Raw genomic sequence first — 23,038 nt, forward strand, 5'->3', positions numbered from 1 at the left:
ATCTTTTAATTCCAAATTGCTTATGCTGACAGTCAGTTTTAGAATTGTACTTAATTAGTGTAATTAATAATAGTTAATTATGGCAACGAGATTACTTTTAAAGCAACAATTATAAAAACAAACCTAAAGGAGATTTACTACTGTGTGCAAGGAATTATGTTAGAGTCCATAAAAACAAGCTGCTTAATAAACATAGAAATTAATTTTTTGAGAGGGTGGAAGCTTTACTTTTAAATTAATAGACTAAAATATTTTGATAAGGATATTTTCATAGTCAAATTGTATTATTTCATAGAAGAAATTCAAGGAAAACTACGTTTCCCATACGTCACCTTTATTTAAAATTTTTCTATTAAAAATTGTTTTTATCATTATAGATGCAATTGCACTTGTTGAATAAAAATGTGTATAGATGCTTTGTATTGTTTAATCCATGATGGACTTTTAATGAGCTTTTAAAATAGTATTATTTCTTTATAATGTTATCGAACCTAAAAGTTTTTCATAGTATTTTATGTAGAAACAATGTAGTATCTGTCTTTTTTTTTATATCTCCACTCCATTTTACTTATTTACTGCCAGGTATACAACTCTGTCATACAGAGCCCCTGAAATGATCAACCTTTATGGAGGGAAACCTATCACCACCAAGGCTGATATCTGGGTAAGGCCAAGAAAGGCTGACATTTTCACTAACCAAATTAACAAGATCTGATTATTTTCCCCCTGTCCTCCGCAAGGTATTTCCTAATAAGTAGCAGAGAGTGGTGGACAGTAAAGCTTCTTCTTCAGAAGAAAAATATTAGCACATATTATCTTCTTGATCCTGAGATGGAAAGCTTAGGTATAAAAAGGCAAAAAAAGGATTTCCATATAATGTAACTTTTTACCACAGTATTTTTTAGAATTTAAATTATATATGATTGTTAACATTTTTTTTTGATTTGAGTGCAATTTTGGTTGATCGCAGTATGGAAAAGCTGGACATAATTCTTACGTAATATTGTTTATAATTTTCTGGAGTATTTTAGGATCTTTTTAGTGGAAACTAACATGAGTAAAACTTTTTAAAAATTATAAACATACCGTTGACTAACCTGTATATATTGAGGTTCTTTATCATTTAGCATCTATATGTGGATTGAATTATTGAGATATATCATGTTTCTATAGAGTTGAACTTTACGTTAGAGTGCCCACACTTCTTTAGAACTTATTTCAGAAGTAAAATATGTTTGGGCTATATTTAATAAACTAGCAGGAAACTCTAATTTAGATGTGAATTCATTTAAGTTTAACAGGTATTTAGCCATATCTACCACTAGTGGCTATGTTAGGGATGGAGGAAAAATACTCCTTTGGAAGTAGTTCTAGAATTTCCAAGAAAAGTCATTTATTTTGTTTTAAAACATAATGTGTAGAAAGTAGTCGAGTGTAACGTGTGAACCCAAATGAGTATCTTCTTGGTGCCCCTCTCCTGGCCTTCTGTTATAGGGGTTGGGATACCAAGTATTCTTGCAAGATAATAAAAAAAAAAGAGTATCTATGATTGGTTTTCCTCTGTCTATGTAATATACACTTTTTCACCAGTGGTTTTTAAATCTTGTGGTAGTTGAATTTTTGACCGTATACATAATTTAATCAAACCGTGAATAAGTTTGATTTAGGTAATTTGATACTGCTTACAGATCACCAGCTTGTGTGACTCAAATTCCATTCGCTCTTCTCAGCATTGACATTTGACTCATTAAATGGTTTATAGTAAATGGCTTGCAGTATAATGTAGAAAGCAAATTCAGTTGGATCTTAATTTATAAAGCGAAGGTATTAATTAGAGGAGGTGATTGTGGAAGTCTTTTCTGGCCTAATTTTGTGACTGATGTTGAAATCCACATTACCTAAAAGCGTATTTCAACAGCAGAGGAAACAACAGACATTATAGCTTGACTGCTGTTTTGAAATCATCAAGGGTTGATTTAAAAAAAAACAAAGTCTCTAAGAACGCGATTGCTACCCAATATCTTAACAAAAAGGAGGGAATCTTTTTTTGTTGTTTTCATTTTTCACCAGGCTTCGAATGCATGCCAGGCAGCATACTAAATTGTCAGTGATAAGTTTAAAATTTATACCATTTACAGATTAGTATATGGGACAGTATTTCTATAATGGATAACTTGGTATAGCTGTGGGATGACAAATAGATACTCAAAGATAAAAAAGAAGCCAGAAAAATAATCAGAAAACAGAATCTGTGTTTATATGCTTGACAGAGTTTTAATTTCCATGATGCCATTTTAATGCTTGTCTTAGCTCAGATGAAATGCTACAACATTTTAGGTGTGAATTCAAGAATATCCAGAAAAAAAATACTGCTGATTCAGAGGGTTATGATATTGAGGTTAAAGTATTCATTTAGCATATATATTTTGGGAAAAAAATTTTTGTTTTGAAGTTTTCATTGTAGGTTATTTTTATCCTGAGAACTAGGATGCTGATTTTATTGACCAGTAGGAAATTCAGTGAGAGATGCTTCATGTTACCTTTTAATGAGGAAAATTAAAGACGGTGATACTCAGCCTTCAAAATAAGGTCATTCGTTCCCTCCTGTTTCTTCAACAGTTCTCATTGTATCAAATGGATAAAGAGGGAAATGCCTTTGGTGTGAAAAAAAATTAGGACACCTCACTGTGCTCACACTCTGTAAAGCAAGAGTATTTTAGATGTATGTTTTTTAAGTACACTGGCATTGCTATCTAAAATTGTTATCTGGGAACTCCCGCAACAAAAGACACGTTACTAAAGGTTTGATTGACAAGATAAAACTGGCTAAAACGCAGTTTGCCTAACTATCATTTGGGCAGAAGAAAGGTGTAATTTAATGCAGATATTACATCATTAATAATATATTTTTTAGTCCTTTTAAGGAAGGCTTATGCTCAATTTGCTGCATAAAAGCTGAAAATATCTTCCTTATAGAAAAAAGCATTGTAAATTTTTTTAAAGCCACATTGAACTGGTTATTTCTATTCAGAATCTTAATAGTTTTGTTAGTCATATGGTAAATAATCTAGTAATGTTTTTGAACTAATATATTTAAATTTCTAGAGTCTTCAAACTTTTTTCATTGGAAGACTGTTATAGTATTGAAAATAATGTGTTGTAAGTTAATATTGTTGAACTCAGAAAGGTATTTCTGTATATTGTGATCTTCATAGTAGTTATAAAACTAGTGTATTTGTTAATTGGGTTTGCTAAGTTGCTGTGTGGAGAAAATCCAACAAAGGAAAGCTGATTTGCTAATTTTTAGATAGGCCAAATTTCAGTTATTGCTAATGTAATTGTATAGTTACTACTGGATAATTTTGTATAATCAATTTAGAATTAGAATCACCCCTTACACTCATAAGGCTTATAGGTGACACTTCCTGTGACAGCATAATGATTTCTTGAGCAGAAAATCACATTTTATTACTGTGTCTCAGGTTTGAGCTGTTGGCAGTTTAGCTAAAAATTTCCTGTGCTACTTTTCCAGATGCAGTTTGTGTTTTAGGGTGTTTTGTCTTCATTGTCAGCAAGTAGATTTATTGGTGCTATGATGTCTATGAATCCATGCAAGTGAAGCAGACAGAGCCTTTCCTTTTTGAATTTTATATAGATTACCCAGGTACAAATATGACTAGTGTAATGTAGAACTAAAATTGTAGGATTATATATAGAAGTAGAGAACTAATTTTTATATTATGTGCTCAGTGAATAATATATTCTGAAATAATGACGTGCTCATGAAATCAGTGAAAATCAGGGAATAATCAGTATTGATGGTTGTCTGCTAAGTTTAACTGTTCTGGTTAACTCGTACTTGGAATCCCAGGATTTTAAAACAGATATTATAGTGAATTTTTAAAAGATTCTGCTCGGAGGAGCCTTGTGCTTACATCGTTGGTTGTTATATGCTAGTTATGTACTAAATATATATTTTCCTTGTGAAAGAAACAAAGGTGTAATTTTTCTCCTGAAGGGAACCAGCCACTTCTAATTTTAGTTATATCATTCATGATCTAGAGTTCCATGATAACATTAATTCAGCCAGCTAGCCACAGATGTGATAGAAAAATATGGTGATGATACAGTTAAATGCCTTTTTAAAAATTAAGTGCATTAATTTGTTTAAGTTGTAATTTGTGAAAAGATTGATCCAGTATAGAAACATTAGGCTTTTATTTTTTTTAGTAACATATTTAGTTTTTGGTTTGTGGCTACTTTTTTTTGTCTTGTGGTTAAGTTGATACTTGAGCTCTGATGATATTCATGCTTTGTTTTACAGGCCCTGGGATGTTTGCTGTATAAACTTTGTTTCTTCACTCTTCCTTTTGGTGAGAGTCAGGTTGCTATCTGTGATGGCAGCTTCACCATCCCAGACAATTCCCGTTACTCCCATAACATACATTGTTTAATAAGTAAGTACTTGGAAAATTTATTAAAAAAATTATAAGATACAGTACTTAGGGCCTGCTGTTTCCATTCCTTTACCTAAACCCAGTCTTTTAATTTCATGTATTATAATTTTATGAAACTATAGTCAAGAAATACATTTAAAAAGATGTTTATAAGACTTCTATAGGAATGAACGCAGATTAATTAATGATTAGTACATGGGTATTTTTAAGCTCTAGATAAGGTTTTATAGAACATAGAGATTATGTAATTAAGGAAACTGGAATTTCTGGAAAAACTTACAGCGTAACATTTAATTATTCAGTCTTTGAACTTTTGAAATCCAAATATCCAGATCTGTTGCTTCTTTAGATCACAGTATTGCCAATCTTAGATAGTAGTTTATTTGGCCACTCTTTTTAATATTCCTTATTGATTATAAAATTAGAAAGCAACCTAAGTGTATGTCAGAAGGAGTAATCCTGTGGGCCTTTGATTCCAAAAGAATACCTCAGTTTTCATTACAGCCTCTTTTAAGAATTTTTTCTTCCTTTTTGACAGGTACTGTAATTTAATATTTTATATATGCACATGGTACAATTTCTGAAAAAGATGATTTGAGGGAGGGGGAGGATCATCAGATATTAAATATGTTAGGAAGTTGCAGTATTTAAACAGCACTGCTCTGCACTCTTTCAGTTAAAGTGTTTCTAGCATTTCTACTCTGTTTTTTACCATTTTAAACATCCTCTGTCATAGCCTCCAGCCACTGAGATCAGTGCAGTAGAAAAGAGGGTCAATGTAAATATATTTGAGGTTTTGTATAATAAAGATAGCAGTTCAACTCAGTGGGGAAAAACAGATGAAAATACAAAACTTTATTATCCACTTGTGGATGAAAAATCAGACTGGATCTCTACTTGAAACATTATGCTAAAATTTCAGATAAATCAAAGACTTAAAGGTAAAAAATAAAACATAAATGTACTTGAAGAAAATAGGTCTGAATTTATTTATAACACTGGAATAGGTAATGTGTAAACTAGGCTTTTAATCTCAGGACATAGAAAAGATGAATCCATTGACATATAAATTTAAACCATTAAAAGTTCCCCCAAACCATGAACCCAAGCATAAAGTCAAATGATAAACTGGAAAAAAAAATTTATTACACACTTGACAATTGGCTAACTTTTGTAATTTATGTTACACATTTGACAATTGGCTAACTCATGTAACGCAAAAAGAAAAGGGCAAACACTCCAGAAGAAAAATAATCAAAAGAAAATGGAGCCTAAAAGGATATCTAGCTTTACTTTGCAAACGTATTTAAAGCATGATCTTTTTGTTTCTTTAATGTGGATTTGCTCATACATGTTGGAAATTAGAGAATTATGTCAGTTGAACACAAAAATTACATTGCTTCACGTGGAATGCTTTTCCTAGGCGAGGGGAGGCAGGGCAGGGGTGGGGGAGCTGGTGTTATAACTTGTAGGGGAAGGAAGTAGCCTTGAGCTTGGCTGCTGCACTGCCAGCTTGTAGACTTTCCACTCTAACTGGAGAACATTAATATGAATGCTTGTACCTGAGGTTTTCTTCCCAGAGAGGTCTACCTCTCAGCTTTTGTGTGACTCTCTACCAACGGATGGCCTCGTGACTAGCACCCGCGCTGGCTCGGAACTGCACTTTTATCTTACTGGTTGAGAACCTCCTAGTCTTATTTTGACGTGTTTTTATGTCCTCGTGGCAGCTTTCAGCCAAATTAAGCTACCTGCCTGGTCAGCCCAAGTTACCTTCCCAGATACCAATTAATGTTGTTGTCAGTGTTCTGGTGACAGAACTGTATAGTTTTTTTTTCAGTGGTTTGTCCCAGCTCTCTTTTCCTCATTAGCCCTGTTATTTTTAGCCTGCCATTTTGCAGAATGTGAATTTATTTTGGAGAGCAAACATACTTTAGAGTATATTTGAATAAACTTCATACCCATAAGCTGCTCTGTCTTATCCAGTTGCTTTCTTCCTTCATTGTCCAAAAATTAGGGCATCAAAAGCATGGAAAAAACTCATTAATTGGAATGCTCAAAAAATAGATTGAGGAATTTACTTTGGCTGTTGAGTATTCTGGCTAATTGAAGTTTAACCTTTTATTGAAGCCCTTGTTGTAAATCATTGTATCTGTGGCACTGTTTTGTTGTTAAGTATAATGCTTTAATCACAACTGGGCTGAGGATTTTATTGAGGATCTTGAAGTGTCTTAGCAACTCAGTATCCTCATTGGACAAAACTGTATGAGAGACTGGACAGTATATACCCTGATTCATGATTTAATTTGCTTATAGTGATGAGATCTTATTTTTTTTTTGTTTTTTGATAGTTACAACAAGAAATTTCTGGTTTATTTGCCAGCTATAAATGAGAGATTTTCAACATTTGATTCAGAATGGAACACAGTGTAGATTCTAAGAGATCCAGTCATTTCCAATCTTCCCTCTTGCCACAGCCAGTTTATATCTCAGGTTTATAAGTCCTGCTTAAACTTCAGACACAGGCTCCAGTACACTAACTCTGCAATTTAGGATTAGGCTCTCATTTGAGTAGACTGATAAATCACATACCAGCTACAGCTCCTACAGCCTGTAGGGATGGGATGGGATTCTGTTTCACATGTGAGGCTTCTTTCCATTTGAGATCTTATTTTTTTGTGTTAGGTTTGTTTGTTTTCCTTCTCTATGTATGTGTTTGGGTATATGTGTTTGTGTATAGTAGGAAGGTAGAAAAGCTAAACACTGCAGATAATTTTAGGATCTAATTGGACTCTAGTTCATTGATGCTTTACTGGGCATCATATGCTTGCTTTATTTTTCAACAAATGTACAGATCTTAGGTTTTATCAATGTTAGTATAAATTCGACCATGTATTAATTTCTTTGAACTGATTTCTCAGAGCTAGGCAGAAATAAAAAAACAAGGTTGAATAAAATAAAAACACTCAAGTAAACGTTGGTATTTTATCTCCTGTCAAAGGGCTTTTGTGGACTTTACTTTTTAAATATTGTCTTGAGTAGTAAAAGCTTAATAACAAAGTAGAGATTTTTTAAAACCCGAACATACTTATCTATAGTGCAGTGGTCTTTAGAAAACATTTAGATTCTTTGCAATTTTATTTTTTACATTTTTCACATGTGACCTTGCCTGTTTCTCACCATCCTATTTAGGTTTCTCTGTCTGCTTTTATAATAAACTAATTGGTGATTTACATTGCTTTCAAGTAAATTCTACCTTCAGAAACCAGAAACTACCTAGCTGTGCTCATAGTTTTTGAAAGGGAAGCTTTTTATTGCCAACCGTCTATTCATACAATGTAGTTGTCCCACATTTATTTACAAGATAAAGCATTTAAAAAAATATATCTTCTTAGTATGAATAGATTTACCAATGCTGTTTACATCTATTTTATATGATTCAAGATTTTTGAAAATGAAATAGCCATGCTTAATCTTTGTTAAAACTGTATGGTTTGTGGTTATATAAGTATTTGAATATACTTTTGATTATCACCAGTTTGGTCAAGGGTAGTTATTATTTATATAATAATATTTAATAAATTAATGATAATAATTGTTAATTATATTAACTACTGTCCACAAAGCTCAGTTTATTAACTTTCTGCAGACTTTACTTCTTAAAAGTAGCAATTATTTAGCATTTTTCTTCTTAGCGTCTGTTAACTTTTCCAATAGACAAGTAATGGAGATGGATTGGGGGGGGCAATGAGGAGAGAAGCACTTTCCATTTTTGGATCTAAGAGTTGAAAAGAACTTAGAGAATATCTAGAGGAGAATGAGAAGCATAACTAACGGGATTACTGAATAGTTTTGAAGAGTGAACAGAGGCTGGTTGCTTCACCTTTCTTTTAGCTTCTGTTATGGTGGTTAAGGAAGTACATGTGGAGATTAAGAGCAATTTGGCCTTCGGAGCCAAATGGCCTAGGCTTGCATCTGCTCTGTCACTTATTTGGTACAGAATACGGGGCAACTCCATTTATTTCAGTTTGATTTCTAAAATGAGCATATTAAATTACCTACCTCTTAAGGTTATTGTGAAAATTAAATGAATTATGAGAAGTGCTTCTTAGTATGTGTGAGTACTCAGAAAGAGATGGCCTTTAATGCTACTATCATTATTAACTACTATAGCTCCCACTACCACTACTACTGATGTCATTATAATTCTTCCTGAGCTAACCTAATTTTTGATTTTCTGGGTGGGGATCAGGGCATCTGCTGTCAGATACTAAGTAGGATGTACTTCCCCTGCAGAGATTTCTTTGGATGCTTTGAAGCCAAACTTGGTTTTTCAGGTTAAAGTTGGGTATCAAAGGTTTACCATAATTTATCATATATTCCAGAATATACTGTTAAATGTAACTACTAAGATTAATTTTCTTACCTCTTAACTTTGTGCAGTGAAATAGTGATATATAATATATAATGAACCAGTCTGTTCTCTGTATCTGTCTTTTTTGTTTTTTGTTTTTTTAAGTGAGATCATATGGTATTTGTTGTCTGTCTGACCAGTTTCACTTAGCATAGTGCCCTCACATTCATTCATGTTGTTGCAGATGGCAAGATTTCCTTCTTTTTTTTTAATGACTGAGTAATATTCCATGGGGTGTGTGTGTGTGTGTGTGTGTGTGTGTGTATGCCTCTCATTTTCTTTATCCATTCATCCATTGATGGATACTTAGGTTGCTTCCATATCTTGGCTTTTGTAAATAATGCTGCAGTGAACACAGGGGAGCAGATATCTTTTTGAGTTCGTATTTTTGTTTCCTGCAGATACATACTCAGAAGGAGAATTGATGGATTATATGGTATTCTAGTTTCAACTTTTTGAAAGACCTCTGTACTGTTTACCACAGTAGCTGTACCAATTTACATTCCCACCAGCATTGCACAAGGGTTCCCTTTTTTCCACATTCTACCAACACTTGTTATTTCTTGTTGTTTTGATAATAAATAAATTTATTTTAATACCTGTTTTCTGTGGGAAACCAGGAACTTGCTTATTTAGATAACACTTAAAATTTATTATGGATGTTAAAAAATACATACAAACATAGGCAGAACAGTGCAGTGGTTTATCATGTACCTGCTACCCAGCTTCAGTGATTATCAACTCATGGCCAATCTTTCTTCATTTATGCTCTTCACCCACTGTCTTCCTATATATTTTTTTGTTGAAGAAAATCTCAGATATTTTAATGTACCTTTGAAAAGAAATCAGAGATTAAGATAGGGTTTCCTTGAAGGTTTTCAGTCATTGGCTCTGGGTTACCATTTGGGGAGATGTAAAGAGAGGGCTGTGATCAATAACTTCTAGGAACAGCTACCAGGGCTATCCCAAATATACTATCCTGGCATATTTATAGTGCCGTTTAGTCTTTACATTATGGTTGAACACATTTATTATTAGCTGTTAAATTTGGTTTCATTTCAACAGTCCATAGAATAAGGTCTGTAGAACATCTTTGCCTAATATGTAAGTTTCTATAATACTTTCCATAGGTCAACAGACAAAAATAACAAGTTAATTCTTGAAGTATTTATGATTGCAAAATTAGAGTGGGTATTTCTCTTTTCAGGTAAATTACAATGAGTGTAATAACTGGAAGTCTGTGGGAGAGAAAAAGTGTCTTTGTGGAAGGAAACAATGTTAACAAATTTTAAGCAGGAACATTCTTTTGAGACCTCTGTCCAAAGTATTTTCCTATTAAATTTGTTGAGCTGTTAGATTAGAGATGCTGGTTTAACTTTTACTTAGGACCCGGTATGGATCCCTCATTTTATGTAACTTGAATGGAAACTACTTCATTGAATTTTCGGTGTGCGTCCTCGATGTAACCGTAGGTTAACTTGGCCACTGCTATGCTGCAGCAGCCGCTGCTCCTTTAGCTGCTCTTTTTGCTGGAATACGCAGGGATGGTGTACTTTCCTTTGCAAAATTAGAATAAGCATAATTAATTCAGCTGCCTTGGGCAAGTGGGTTTTTTTTTAAAAAATTTATTTATATTATTTATTTATTTTTGGCTGCGTTGGGTCTTTGTTGGTGCGCGCGGGCTTTCTCTAGTTGTGGTGAGCGGGGGCTACTCTCTCGTTGAGTTTGAGAAGCACAGGCTTCTCACTGCAGTGGCTTCTCTTGTTGCGGAGCACGGGCTCTAGGCATGTGGGCTTCAGTAGTTGTGGCTCGCGGGCTCTAGAGCGCAGGCTCAGTAGTTGTGGCGCACGGGCTTAGTTGCTCTGCGGCATGTGGGATCTTCCCGGACCAGGGATTGAACCTGTGTTCCCTGCATTGGCGGGTGGATTCTTAACCACTGCGCCACCAGGGAAGCCCTGGCAAGTGGTTTTTATCAGGTAGTCTGATAACATCAGTTGGAAATACTGTGGTGGTTTAGTCATATGCTACCTTCAGTGCTGAGACTGTTTTGCGTTCTTAGGTTAAATTAGTGGTATTTGTGTCAATAGGAGGAGTCACACAAGTAAGAGGAGCAGAGAAGTACCCTTCCATTTCTATATGGCTTACTTTTTAAAAGTCGATTTTATATTTACAGTAGAATCAAGCTTAATGGGAATGGTCTTGTGCTGACTCACATGATCATATTAAGTTGGGTAAACAAGGGTGTATTCTAGCTTCTCTGTCTTTTTTTAAAAACTTAAGTACTTGATTCACTTTTGGATGAATTAGACACATGTATTCCTTAATCCACCCCTTCTCCTCAGGAGCATATTTCTATAGATGATACGGTTTTATTGTCATGAAGTAGGAGTTAATGAAACACTAGACTTGAGGTTTAATTATTGTGAGAGAAAATGGCTTTGGATCAACTACTTAAAAATTGAAATTGTCATTTTTTGGTAGATATGCTCCAGAGTATAGCTGGATTAGGACTGATACCTCTACACTCCAGATTACATCATTCAGTAATCTAGGAGTACATTTTGCAATCCATTCTTTTGGAGAGTTTGGAAAATTACATTATTAAGTGCTTTAACAATGCCTTATTGAGATTTTTTCTTTTTCTTTTTAAATGGCTGATAAGCTTCAATATAAAAATATTCAGAGATAAAAATGTAACCATGTTCTACTGTGGGTTTCAGCCTCTTCATACTTTGAATTTAGAACCAAATTAGAGATGGGGCACAGGATCTCATTAGATAAAATGACAAAGCAGATTGCAGAATGGACTCCGAAGCCAAATGGGCCTATTAATGCATACACAACCCCCAAATATACTCTCACAGAGTCATAGACAATGTTGGAAAACCATGGACTTCCTCCACAGAAGTAGGCCACTTGCAAAACCTGGTTCTGTAGAGAACATACATGTCCTGAGAATAAACTGTTGAAAGAAGGAGCAGCAGAGATGGACACGTGTGGGTGCTTATTTCTTTTTTTCTAGTCTAAATTAGACAAATCACTGTCTTTCCCTTGGAGAGGAATGTGTTATACTAACAGAGAGAGGTCACTAGCACAGTGGTTTTCAAACTGCTTGACAGTGATCCATGGTAAAAAATACATTTTATATATACATACACATAAAACAAGTTCCTTGAAACATTGCTTATACTTACAGTAATGCACTCTAATATTTTCTATTCTACTTTGCTAAAATAAATGCTAGTCATGACCTTTTAGGCTGATTTTATGTCACATAAATGGTGTCAGTACAGTTCGACAAACTAAAGTGCCTCCAGAAGATGTATTCCCACATGGAAACATGAGCCAGGGGAGTTAGAGGTCCTTTTGTTTGCTTATAAGATGTTATCAGTTCTACCCACATTGGTAAAAGTCTGTTTAAATTTATCCCCATATCATGTACTGTTGTTACTTTTAAAACATGTAGTATCTGTTGGTATCAAGATAAAATATAACTTTGGAGGATGAAATAAACCTTGTAGATTTTTCAGATCTTTTCTGGATTTGAATGAAGTTGAATATACATTAATAAATATTAGAATTAAATGTTCTGAGTTAATTTCTAACAATGGTGATACAATAGTAAAATACCAATTTTATAAGTGATATCTGTTAGCCTCTTTAAGTATATAAAATCAAGTGATATGCAGAATATAATAAAACTGAGTTCAGAATCTCCCAAATAAATTTTTGTTTGTGCTTAGTGTCACTTGCCAAACAACCATGTTTTTAGCAAATAAATTTATCATGCTGTTGGAGATGTATTACACATTGTTTGTTCAAATATTACTTAAGTTTGAAAGGTAGATTTAATTCATTTTGATTTATAATTTTAATTTATCTGTTTATATACCTTGATATCTCTGTACATAATTTTGTTAGTAAATTTTAGAATATTATCTAATTAATGCTGTAAATTTTACATTGCAAATAGGTTCAAAAATGATTTGAGTAAGATAAGAACTTAATCAATGAAGCAGCGTTAGAATATGAAGAATACTTTAACAAAATATGGATTTTTTAGATATATAATTGAGTATAAATGTCAGCCTTCTTGTGAAATTGTAAATTAACAAGTAGTTCCAAGAGATTGGCAAGTGGTAGTGGTCATTTTGGTTAGAAAAAAGGTCAGGCCTTTCAAGCAATGCTGTAAGGTTGGTGTGAAATCTGTTCATAATAGAACCATAAAATTATGCTTATACTTCTGAACATGATGTGGATAGCATGTTGAAATACAGAACTATGATGAATATTGCTATCATCAGCATGGGAAAAAAGCATGTTTTAGGAAAATTATAGTGCCAACCCTGTACTACTTTGTTAAACAGATTATAATGCATACAATTTAGTCTTCTCTTAATGATTTAGGAGCACTTAAAAATTAGTAGAGGTATTTTAGATAATTGTGAAAATAAGGACCCCTACTACAGCCCTGGAACTTTTTTGGATAATTCCCCAGTGTTTACTAAACTCACTTTTTCTTTTGCGTTAGGGTCCTAGAAAAATATTCATATTTGTCGTTCATACTTTCAGTACAGAACTGTTCTAGGACTGATTTGTCTTTAGTTTGGGATAATGTAAAAAATAGCAATTCTAATGTTTTCTATATACGTTAACAAAGTTTGCTGGAATCATCACTGCTCTTAGAATGGAAATATATATATAATATATGTATATATATATTTATTTTATCCTTTTAATGTACCCCTAATTGCTTCCGTGTTCAATGAAACATCTTAACATTTTGATCTTTTTTTGCAGGGTTCATGCTTGAACCGGATCCAGAATGTAGACCTGATATATTTCAAGTGTCATATTTTGCATTTAAATTTGCCAAAAAGGATTGTCCAGTCTCCAACATCAATGTAAGTAGTTTTGCAAGTAGGATATGAATTTAAAATCCATTTTATCTGTGCGGATATATATACTTTCGGAGTTACTTGTTTCAAGACAAGTGGTCTCATAGTATGTTTGTGATTAGTATTTTTGACACAAAGCTGCAGTTGCCAAACTGTGTACTGTGGTGCTCTGGGGAGCTACAGTGGACTTGAGGGCACTGCAGGATATTTTGCGTATTTGAGGGAAACGCAGTGACCTCTGTCTGATACTGCACAAACTACTATTATTAAGTTGTTTGGGCCTAACTGTTGAAGAAACAGGACTGTTAGATTTTTGGGGAGCAGGTTGGGGCCGGGGTGTCATGAAAAATTACTGAGACACTGAGCACTCTAAAGTTTGGTTACCGTTGGCATAAAGAGCATCGGCGGCATTGTAAATGCAGAGAACTGGGTTCAGTTCTGTCTTTATCAGTGACTGATTTTGTATATTTTGGGGAGTTACTTAATAGTTTGTTACTTTTTCTGTAGAACAGGGATAGTAATTATGAGGATTAGAAATAATAAATGTAAACCCAGTGTCTAGGGCAGGGAAGCTGAGTTGGTAATAGCTATTACCATGCAAAGGCTTTGAATTGTATCTGGTGTCTGCATACTGTACTTAACTACATCAGATTAACAGTATATGGCGAGTCTGCTAATTTTAATAAAAGTCTAGAATCATCAGTGATTTTTAAGCTGTTTTCAGCATTGTGAAGATCATTCTGGGCTGACTTGTTCTTACAGGTTTCCTTTGTGTATAACTTAATCCACCCCACTGAGAAAAAAGAAGGAATTTGGTACCTTTTCCTTTTTGTTTCTTGAAGTTCTTACTATGTCAATATAATATATTCTCGGTTGAAGCTGAAAGTCATTACTAACATTCTAGTAATGAAAGTAGCTTTATTTGACATTTGCCTGGATTTTTAGCTTTTCACTCAGCAAACATTTATTGAGTACTCACTATAAGCCAAACATTATAGAGGATAAACAAATGAGTGAAGCCTCTGCTCTTGTTTTCTAGACTTGACAAGCAGTGTCATGAAAATTACCTGCAGTATGTAAAACAACACTGTATTCATGTGCTTGGTGTTTTGCTTCTTCTTCCAAAGAGTATGAAATAGTCATTGATTTACAAGTGTAGTATAATCCTTTATACCCAAGATTTACCCATTTGTAAAGTGGATATAATGATGTTGTTCTGTTTATTTTCCAAGGGTTTCTGTGGAACACAAATATGAAAGTGACATTTGTATAACATGCACTGATACTTGGAAATATATGTGAACAATTTATAGATATCTGAGGTGAAGAGATTGTCTCACAGACAATACTTTTAAAATTTAAGAATGTATCTGTAGTGTTTAAGTAAAGCTTTCTGCAATTGAAATGAAAACTAAAATGAAAAGTTTTATTTTTTCTTCCAAGAATTCTCCTATTCCTTCAGCTCTTCCTGAACCGATGACTGCTAGTGAAGCAGCTTCTAGGAAAAGCCAAATAAAAGCCAGGTAGGCAAAACTATGCTGAAATTCGAAAAGGCATTTAAAAAAAAAGAGGACAGTTCTTGTTTTTAATCCTAGCAAGTGTCATTCATTAAATATCATCTTCACCCACAAAAAATATCTTTTTCCTTATTGCAAGTACAGATTAAGCTTTTTTATATGATATAACAGGGTTTGACAGCAGTTGCGCTTGAACTGTTCCCTCTCAGCAATCACGAAGTGATTGTGTAACTGGTGATGTTACACTGGGTCCTTTTACAGGGGGGAGTTGTCATTTCATCACATGGCAACTAATTTAGGAGATTTTATGTTTTACTTAATAGCTAGTATGACTTTTTTTAAATTTACTGAAAGAAAAAATAGCTATGTATAATTTATAATGAGTGGTTATAATGGTAATACTTTTAAGACTGATAAAGAAATATAATGTTTTAAATAATTTTTATAGTTCTTTACTACATTAATGTTTGATACGAATTACATAGGTTAAGACCTAAATCTGACTAATGATTGAATTAATGACTGATTTTTTTTTTTCTCATGCTTTTTTTTTTTTGAGTTTAAAAGTTAATAAGCAGGACTGTATTTTAGATTATCAGGCAGGCATAATATTACATTTGGGGAGATTTCTTGGTCACAGTTTTTTGTATTATATTTTACTTATGCAAAGTATTTTATTTGACATAAAATACATAAAAAATATTTGTCATGCACTTGTTACATGCAAGATACAGATACTGAGTCCACAAAGAAAAAGCAGCAGTGTTTATTTCCAAGGAGTTCTGATCCAAATGAAGATAGACGGGTGAACAGTCACACCTTGATAGGTATCAGGCAGCTCTGAGGGTGGAGGACGGGAAAGAAGACAGGAGCACAGGAAGAATCCGGTGGGAGTTGCTGGGCTCTTTCTTGAAGGATGAATAGTCTAGTCACTTGGAATGATGGGCAGTGAAACAATAGCAGGCAAACATTGCCGGTGAGGACAGCCTTTGTGAAACTACAAGGCTGGGGCATAATAAGGGCACATATACAGGAGTGGTGGGAAATGAAGCTGAGGAGGGGTAGGTAAATATCAGTCATGAGCAACTTTGTTTATATGTCATGCTGAGAAATTTGGATTTTGGCCTTTAGGCCGGTGAATTTTCAACTTTGCAGTCAGTTCTACTATTTGGAACTTGGTTATCTGGTGTGTTATAAATAATCTGTTATTTGTAAATTATTGAAATATCACTTGAGAATGACTTAGTTTTTTAAAAAAAATATGGCATCACTCTAAAAACATTATCTTCATTCACTTAAATTTAAAATACTCTTTTGAGTAAGAGACGAAGGAGTAATGTGATATCTAACTTGCAGGAATCCAGCATGACTGACTGTCTTACCCATGACATAGCTGTAGTTAGCAACTGCTGTTATAGTTGAGTGGTCATTATGAATTATTGTAGGACTTGTCAGTTGAATTTTATTGTTACTTGTATTTTAAAATAATTATTTTGTTAATGATTAAATCTTTAAGAAAGTAGATACAAATTTTTTAAAAAGCATGAGTCAACTGAACAGTAATGCTTTGAATATCTTTTCACCGTGACGCAAGTTACAGCTATACAATTATAAGGAAATGAAATAGTTAATGAAATAGTTAACTAAAATTCACAGTGCTATTCATAGTATGTTAAATCTATACATTATGTATATTAAAAATATAGGGTCCATTGGTGCTTATTGGTCAATAATATAAGTTTACTTTTTATTGATAGTATCAATAAAGAAGTTGAAAAATTCTAAATGTTAAAAAGTTGTAAATCTTTTGTTTTTTTCCATGTAAAAGGCATATTTCCAGAGAGGGGAGGAGGGGGAATCTTTAAATAGCCAGTATCATTATTAACATATTTTAAAGCTTTTATGAATATTATCTGCCTGCCCTGCCTTCAATCTGTGGCACTATTTGTTTCACTTCTTAAAAGCCCCCATCCATCTCCCCAAAATTTGCATCTGCTCTTGGGACTGTTACACATGTGAAACTTATGTGATTTATATCTTAATGATGGAAGGGTTGAGAATCACTGTCCTGGCAGAAGGAAACACTGAAGGATTTTAAGAGAAGAGAGTGTTTGTATTTTAGGAAGATTGTTCAGGCTAGTCAGCAGAAAAGAAAAGAAAGGAAGCAAAAAACCAGCTCTGTGTCTGCTACAATAGTGCAAAGGAAGCTGCGTAGCAGTGTTGATATCAGTAATTACTCGTTCTTTCATTTTAGTTAAGTTTGTATTTTCACTTTGCCAAATCTGTCCAGGCATTCTCCTCCCATTTCTTCATAGACTGCTTACTTTCTTTTACTGTCTGATGAAATCATATTTATGTTTAACCTCCAGTTCTCACCTGAGCCTTCTCTAGCCAAGTTAGGTTAAAGGTAAAATTACTCCTCCATGAAACTCTTGACAGTACTAGCTTAGCACTGGTTACTTTTTCTGTCTTATATTTTATTATATTTTCATGAACATGTGCCATATCTTTCTAGGTAGACTGTAAATTCTTTGAAGACAGGGTACTGAGCCCTATTAGCTGGATATCAGTAATTGTATAATAGATATTGGTACATTAGTGAAATAAGTTAGGAAACACTAGACTAAACAAAGTCTGCAGAACTTTTAATATGCTTTTTAGAGGTTTGCCCTGCTCATGTGTGTTGTGAATCCTTTACGGAGCTATTTAGAACAGGAACAAGGCAGGGTGAGGTCTGGCCTATATACTACCCACTTAATGAAGAATGGGTAGACAAATAGAAAGATTGTATACAATATTTCCCCCAAATTACTTGAGTTTAGGGAGTACAGCATTGGTTTTAGTGCCATATCCATAATTTGAACTCAATAAATAATTAGATTAAATGAGATATAATTGGTTACATGTATACATGATCTTTTTATAACCTTTTAGTTCTATTTTCATATGACTTGTACCATCCCCATCCCGTCTAAAACATAAATGTTATTTTTAGAAAACAGCACACATACAATGCATTTCTATGATTTTCCAAAATCTTTTGATTCAATTTCACATCCTTTCTTTCTGAGAAAGATAGTTGTTGAGAGGGCTCCCTCTTGTGGTATCTCCAGATAGAGGAAAGAACTGTAGAGTTCTGTGCAGTTACGATAGACAGGACTTTCTCTAAATGCCGCAGATGTATACTTGGTAAATCATATGTATGCAAAACTTCTAAGCGTCAGATCATTTTGAAAATGTGCTAAGGGAACTTGATAAAGAGATTTGATTGCAATCCTTTTGAAAAGTGAACATAGACCCTGTTAAAAAATATTTGAGTTTTTGTTCTGAATTTATAGAAAGCAGAGTTGATAAATATGTAAGTTAAAAGATTTTTCCTGGCCATTTTTGAAAGAGAAAAGCAAATGTCTGTGTCTCCTTGAATTATATTTAGTGCCTCTTGCTTTCAAAACTGCTTTCCACTTGACCACTCACATTTGTGCCCTAAACTAAGTCCTAGTGGGAAAACTTTTATATAATTTCCATTCAGTGTTTTAAGTAAAGCAAAGTTAAAGATTCAAGACGCTGAATGTGAGCTGATAGCTCCACCAGTTAAAAGTTTTGGCTTCTTTTGTTTTACATGCCTTAGGGCCTATTCTTTTTTTTTTTTTTTTTTTTTTAGGCCAGGAGTCCAAGCTAAAGGAGACTGTTGTTTGTTGTTCCTTATTTTTATTTCTCTGACTGGTTTAGAGAGTTGGCTCTCAGTTCTGTCCAAAACCTTATTGGGAAGACTTCTGTTTGCTTCCTTTATTTTATCTCCTTAAGAGCAATTCTATACTCTTTTTCTGCCAGCTCCGGTGGCAGACTATAAGTGGCAGCAATCTGGCTTGAGGAAATTGGTTAGATTTATTTTATTTACTTTCTTGTCTTCATTAAACATTTAGTACTTGAAAATGAGACTTAGGAAGAAGCCAAGAGGACTAACATGATTATCAATAATAATAAATATGCATCTGTTGATATAGATCCTTTATAGAACAACTAGTAGGTTAGAAGTGATCCCAGTATTTGGAATGATATGTGTTCTTCTGTTGTAGAATAACAGATACCATTGGACCAACAGAAACCTCAATTGCACCAAGACAGAGACCAAAGGCGAATTCTACTACTGCCACTCCTAGTGTGCTGACCATTCAAAGTTCAGCAATACCTGTTAAAGTCCCAGTTCCTGGTGAATTCAGTAACCACAGACCAAAAGGTGATACAGCTCTGCCAACCTCGTCCCCTTTTTAGTTAATTTACATAAACCTTTTATGGCTTGGTTTCCTAGAAATGTAAATTATTGCCAGACTTACTATTGTGAAGCAGATATGTCACATAGTGCTTTAAGAAACATAAAGCTACTAATGTCTAGTAAACCCACCTAATTGTTTTCCTAATGTTGTCAGCAAAGGTAAGGTACTGGCAGTATAAAAGTATGGTATGAAAAGCTCACAATCTGCTTATCTCTAGAGTCATCAACTAGTTAGGGTTCGAGGTTGATACTAAAGTTCAAGAGTATAGAAAATTCTATATTGTATTGGAAAGGAGGAATTTGAAACTCTAGCCTTACAAAGCTTTAATGTTAAAGTGTTTTCAACTAGTATGTTTTAAATTAGGATACTCTAATTGTTAAAAGCCTACATGTTGAGTCTTAAGAACCTGGATTTGAGTCCTGTTTCTCCTATTTTTTAGTAATATGTGTTATGAAAATACTAGTACCTATCTTATGGGACTGTTGTGAAGATTAAATGACTGTGTACTATAATGCCTGCCACATAATATGTCCTTAAGAAATGTTCACTGTTAACTACTGTTACTACTATTAGGTAAAGTATATGCTCAGGGAAGACATTTATGTTATCTGATGTAACATATGCCTGTGGTGATCAGGCCTACCTGATGGAGGAATAGGGAAAGGGAAAAGGGAACAAAAGGGGAATTTGAAGTCTTTTATGTCCAATTCCCATTTTACCATTTCTTAGCCTCACTGTTCTCTTCTGTAAAATGGGAAAACAACCATTCTGTCTATTATAAAGAGTAAATAACAAGGTGTATGGTATCTAGGAAAATTCTGTTTCATAGTAAGCATTCAGTGTTAGTTTTCCTTTTTCTACCTTTTGGGTTGGAGATGTTATTCTTTTTTTTTTCTTTTTTTAAAATAAAGCTGTATTTATTTATTTATTTAATTTTATTCTTCTTTTCTTTTTTTTGGCCGTGACATGCGGCACGAGGGATCTTAGTTCCCTGACCAGGGATTGAACCTGTGCCCCCTGCAGTGGAAGTGCGGAGTCTTAACCACTGGACCGCCAGGGAAGTCCCGCTATTAGTCTTCCCTATCACATATTTTGGCCCTTCAGCCAAAGACCACTAGGAACACACTTATATTTGAATAAATTTGGTTTATTACTCAGGTACCCTGGAAATCTGTGGGAGTATCTCAGTAAGAAGGTGTCTGAAAAGACGTATTAAGGGATTTGGGCTTGTTTTAGGTAATTTTGGGGAGGTGGGGCTATAATATCATTATCATCATCTAGAAGGAGGGAAGCAAAAGCTTCATTTGAAAATGAAGCAGCATTTAGTCATAATGGCCAGGATTGAGAGAGGTTTGGTCATTTTTCTGGTTTGGACAGTGTTCCTGATTTTGTCAGTGTTGAGACGTGATAATGGAGTAGTCTTGTCCTGGTCCATCATGGTCATAGGATGGCTTTGTCTGATGCCAGTGTTCTGTAAAATTGTTTATGTTTATCATGAGAACACCTAGACCTAAGTGTGTCAGGCCTACCCCCCATGTCAGGGGCACCATTTCTCTTTCTTACATACTTCTAGCTTAAGTTGAAAAAAAATACTATTTTTCCCCCCATATGTACATCTCTTAACAGTGCTTTTCTCACTAAATCTTATATAAAAAGTATGGAATCTAAAAAAAAAAAAAAAGGTCATGAAGAACCTAGGGGCAAGACGGGAATAAAGACGCAGACCTACTACAGAATGGACTTGAGGACACGGGGAGGGGGAAGGGTAAGCTGGGACAAAGAGAGTGGCAAGGACATATATACACTACCAAACGTGAAATAGATAGCCAGTGGGAAGCAGCCACATAGCACAGGGAGATCAGCTCGGTGCTTTGTGACCACCTAGAGGGGTGGGATACGGAGAGTGGGAGGGAGGGAGACACAAGAGGGAGGAGATATGGGGATATAAGTATATGTATAGCTGATTCACTTTGTTATAAAGCAGAAACTAACATACCATTGTAAAGCAATTATACTCCAATAAAGATGTTAAAAAAAATAACACATGAATAAATTTTAAAAATATATTCATACAATACAATAGCATTCAGAACAATGTAGAAGTCCCCATTCTTTTTCTTTCCAGAGTAAACTAGCAGCAGTTTGGTATACATCCTCCTAGTCCTTTTCTATGTTCTTGCATGCATATACACAGATATAAATAATTCACGTTGGGTTAAACATAAATGGATTCATACTATACATAGTTCTCTACAACTTGATTTTTTTTTAAACTTAATATACTTTGGAGAGCTTTGCAGTGCATATAGATCTACCATGTAGTTTTTAATAGGTATGTGATATTCCATCATATGAATGTACCATAGTTTATAAAACCTTTTTGGTTATTTCCAATATTTGCTATTATAAATAGTGTTGTGGTAAACATCTTTATAATGGACACTTGATTTCCATGTCAGCATTCTTCTTAGGAAGCTATTAAAGTATACTCATTTACAATTATTCAGATACTGCCATGCCAAATTACCATCCAAAGAAGACTTCAGAAATTTACGCTACAGCACCAACAAGGTGTGAGTGTCCTTTCATCCCTGTCCTTGCCAACACTTGATAGTATTGGTTTTTTTTTTTAAATTTTATTTATTTATTTATTTATTTATTGATGATTGATTGATTGATTGATTGATTGCTGTGTTGGGTCTTCGTTTCTGTGCGAGGGCTTTCTCTAGTTGCGGCAAGGGGGGCCACTCTTCATCGCGGTGCGCGGGCCTCTCACTATCACGGCCTCTCTTGTTGCGGAGCGCAGGCTCCAGACGCGCAGGCTCAGCAATTGTGGGCTCACGGGCCCAGTTGCTCCGCGGCATGTGGGATCTTCCGAGACCAGGGCTCGAACCCGTGTGCCCTGCATTGGCAGGCAGATTCTCAAACACTGCGCCACCAGGGAAGCCCAATAGTATTGGTTTTTTAAAAATGTTTCCCTATTGACAGGTGAAACATTTTTGATTTTATTTTAATATTCCTGATTAGCGGTACTGTTTCATGTTTACTGACCATTTGTTTTCTTCTGTGAATTGTCTTTTGCAATTTTCCATGAGATTGTTTGTCTTTTATTTACTTTTTATTGCTCTGAAGAATTTTATCTTTATGTATTCTGAATATTCTTTGCCAAATATATTGTAAATATTTTCTTCCAGTGTATCATTTGTCTTTAACTCATGAATTTACTGAACTTCTGTGAGTCTTCATTTCACCATTTGCAAAATGGGGAATAATAGTATGAGGATTTAATGATGTACTCGAAAGCGTGGTTTTCATGTAGGATTGTAGTGATGGTTTTTGGGAGCTCTCCGGTGCTCTGTGGGCTTGGCTTGAGAACCAAGGAGCTCTATTCAGCTTGAGAACACTAAAGAGAAGTCACAGTTTGTGAGGTGAGAGGGGAGTTCCATGAGTTATTGCATGATGCTCATTGGCTTGTGCTTGG

The 23,038-nt window shown here is 34.3% G+C and overlaps 1 protein-coding gene across 3 annotated transcripts in view; it reads left to right on the forward strand.

The window, feature by feature from the left end:
* Window positions 1-23,038, forward strand: part of BMP2K (BMP2 inducible kinase) — a 120,343-nt gene that overhangs the window by 66,304 nt on the left and 31,001 nt on the right. For all 3 annotated transcript variants that reach the window (XM_061192404.1, XM_061192405.1, XM_061192406.1), the window contains exons 6-10: window positions 583-664; window positions 4,325-4,457; window positions 13,669-13,772; window positions 15,210-15,289; window positions 19,360-19,520. In XM_061192404.1, coding sequence (XP_061048387.1) covers window positions 583-664; window positions 4,325-4,457; window positions 13,669-13,772; window positions 15,210-15,289; window positions 19,360-19,520 — 560 coding nt within the window. The remainder of the gene's footprint in view (window positions 1-582; window positions 665-4,324; window positions 4,458-13,668; window positions 13,773-15,209; window positions 15,290-19,359; window positions 19,521-23,038) is intronic.

Source organism: Eubalaena glacialis, chromosome 5, assembly GCF_028564815.1.
Source record: "Eubalaena glacialis isolate mEubGla1 chromosome 5, mEubGla1.1.hap2.+ XY, whole genome shotgun sequence".
Taxonomy (NCBI): domain Eukaryota; kingdom Metazoa; phylum Chordata; class Mammalia; order Artiodactyla; family Balaenidae; genus Eubalaena; species Eubalaena glacialis.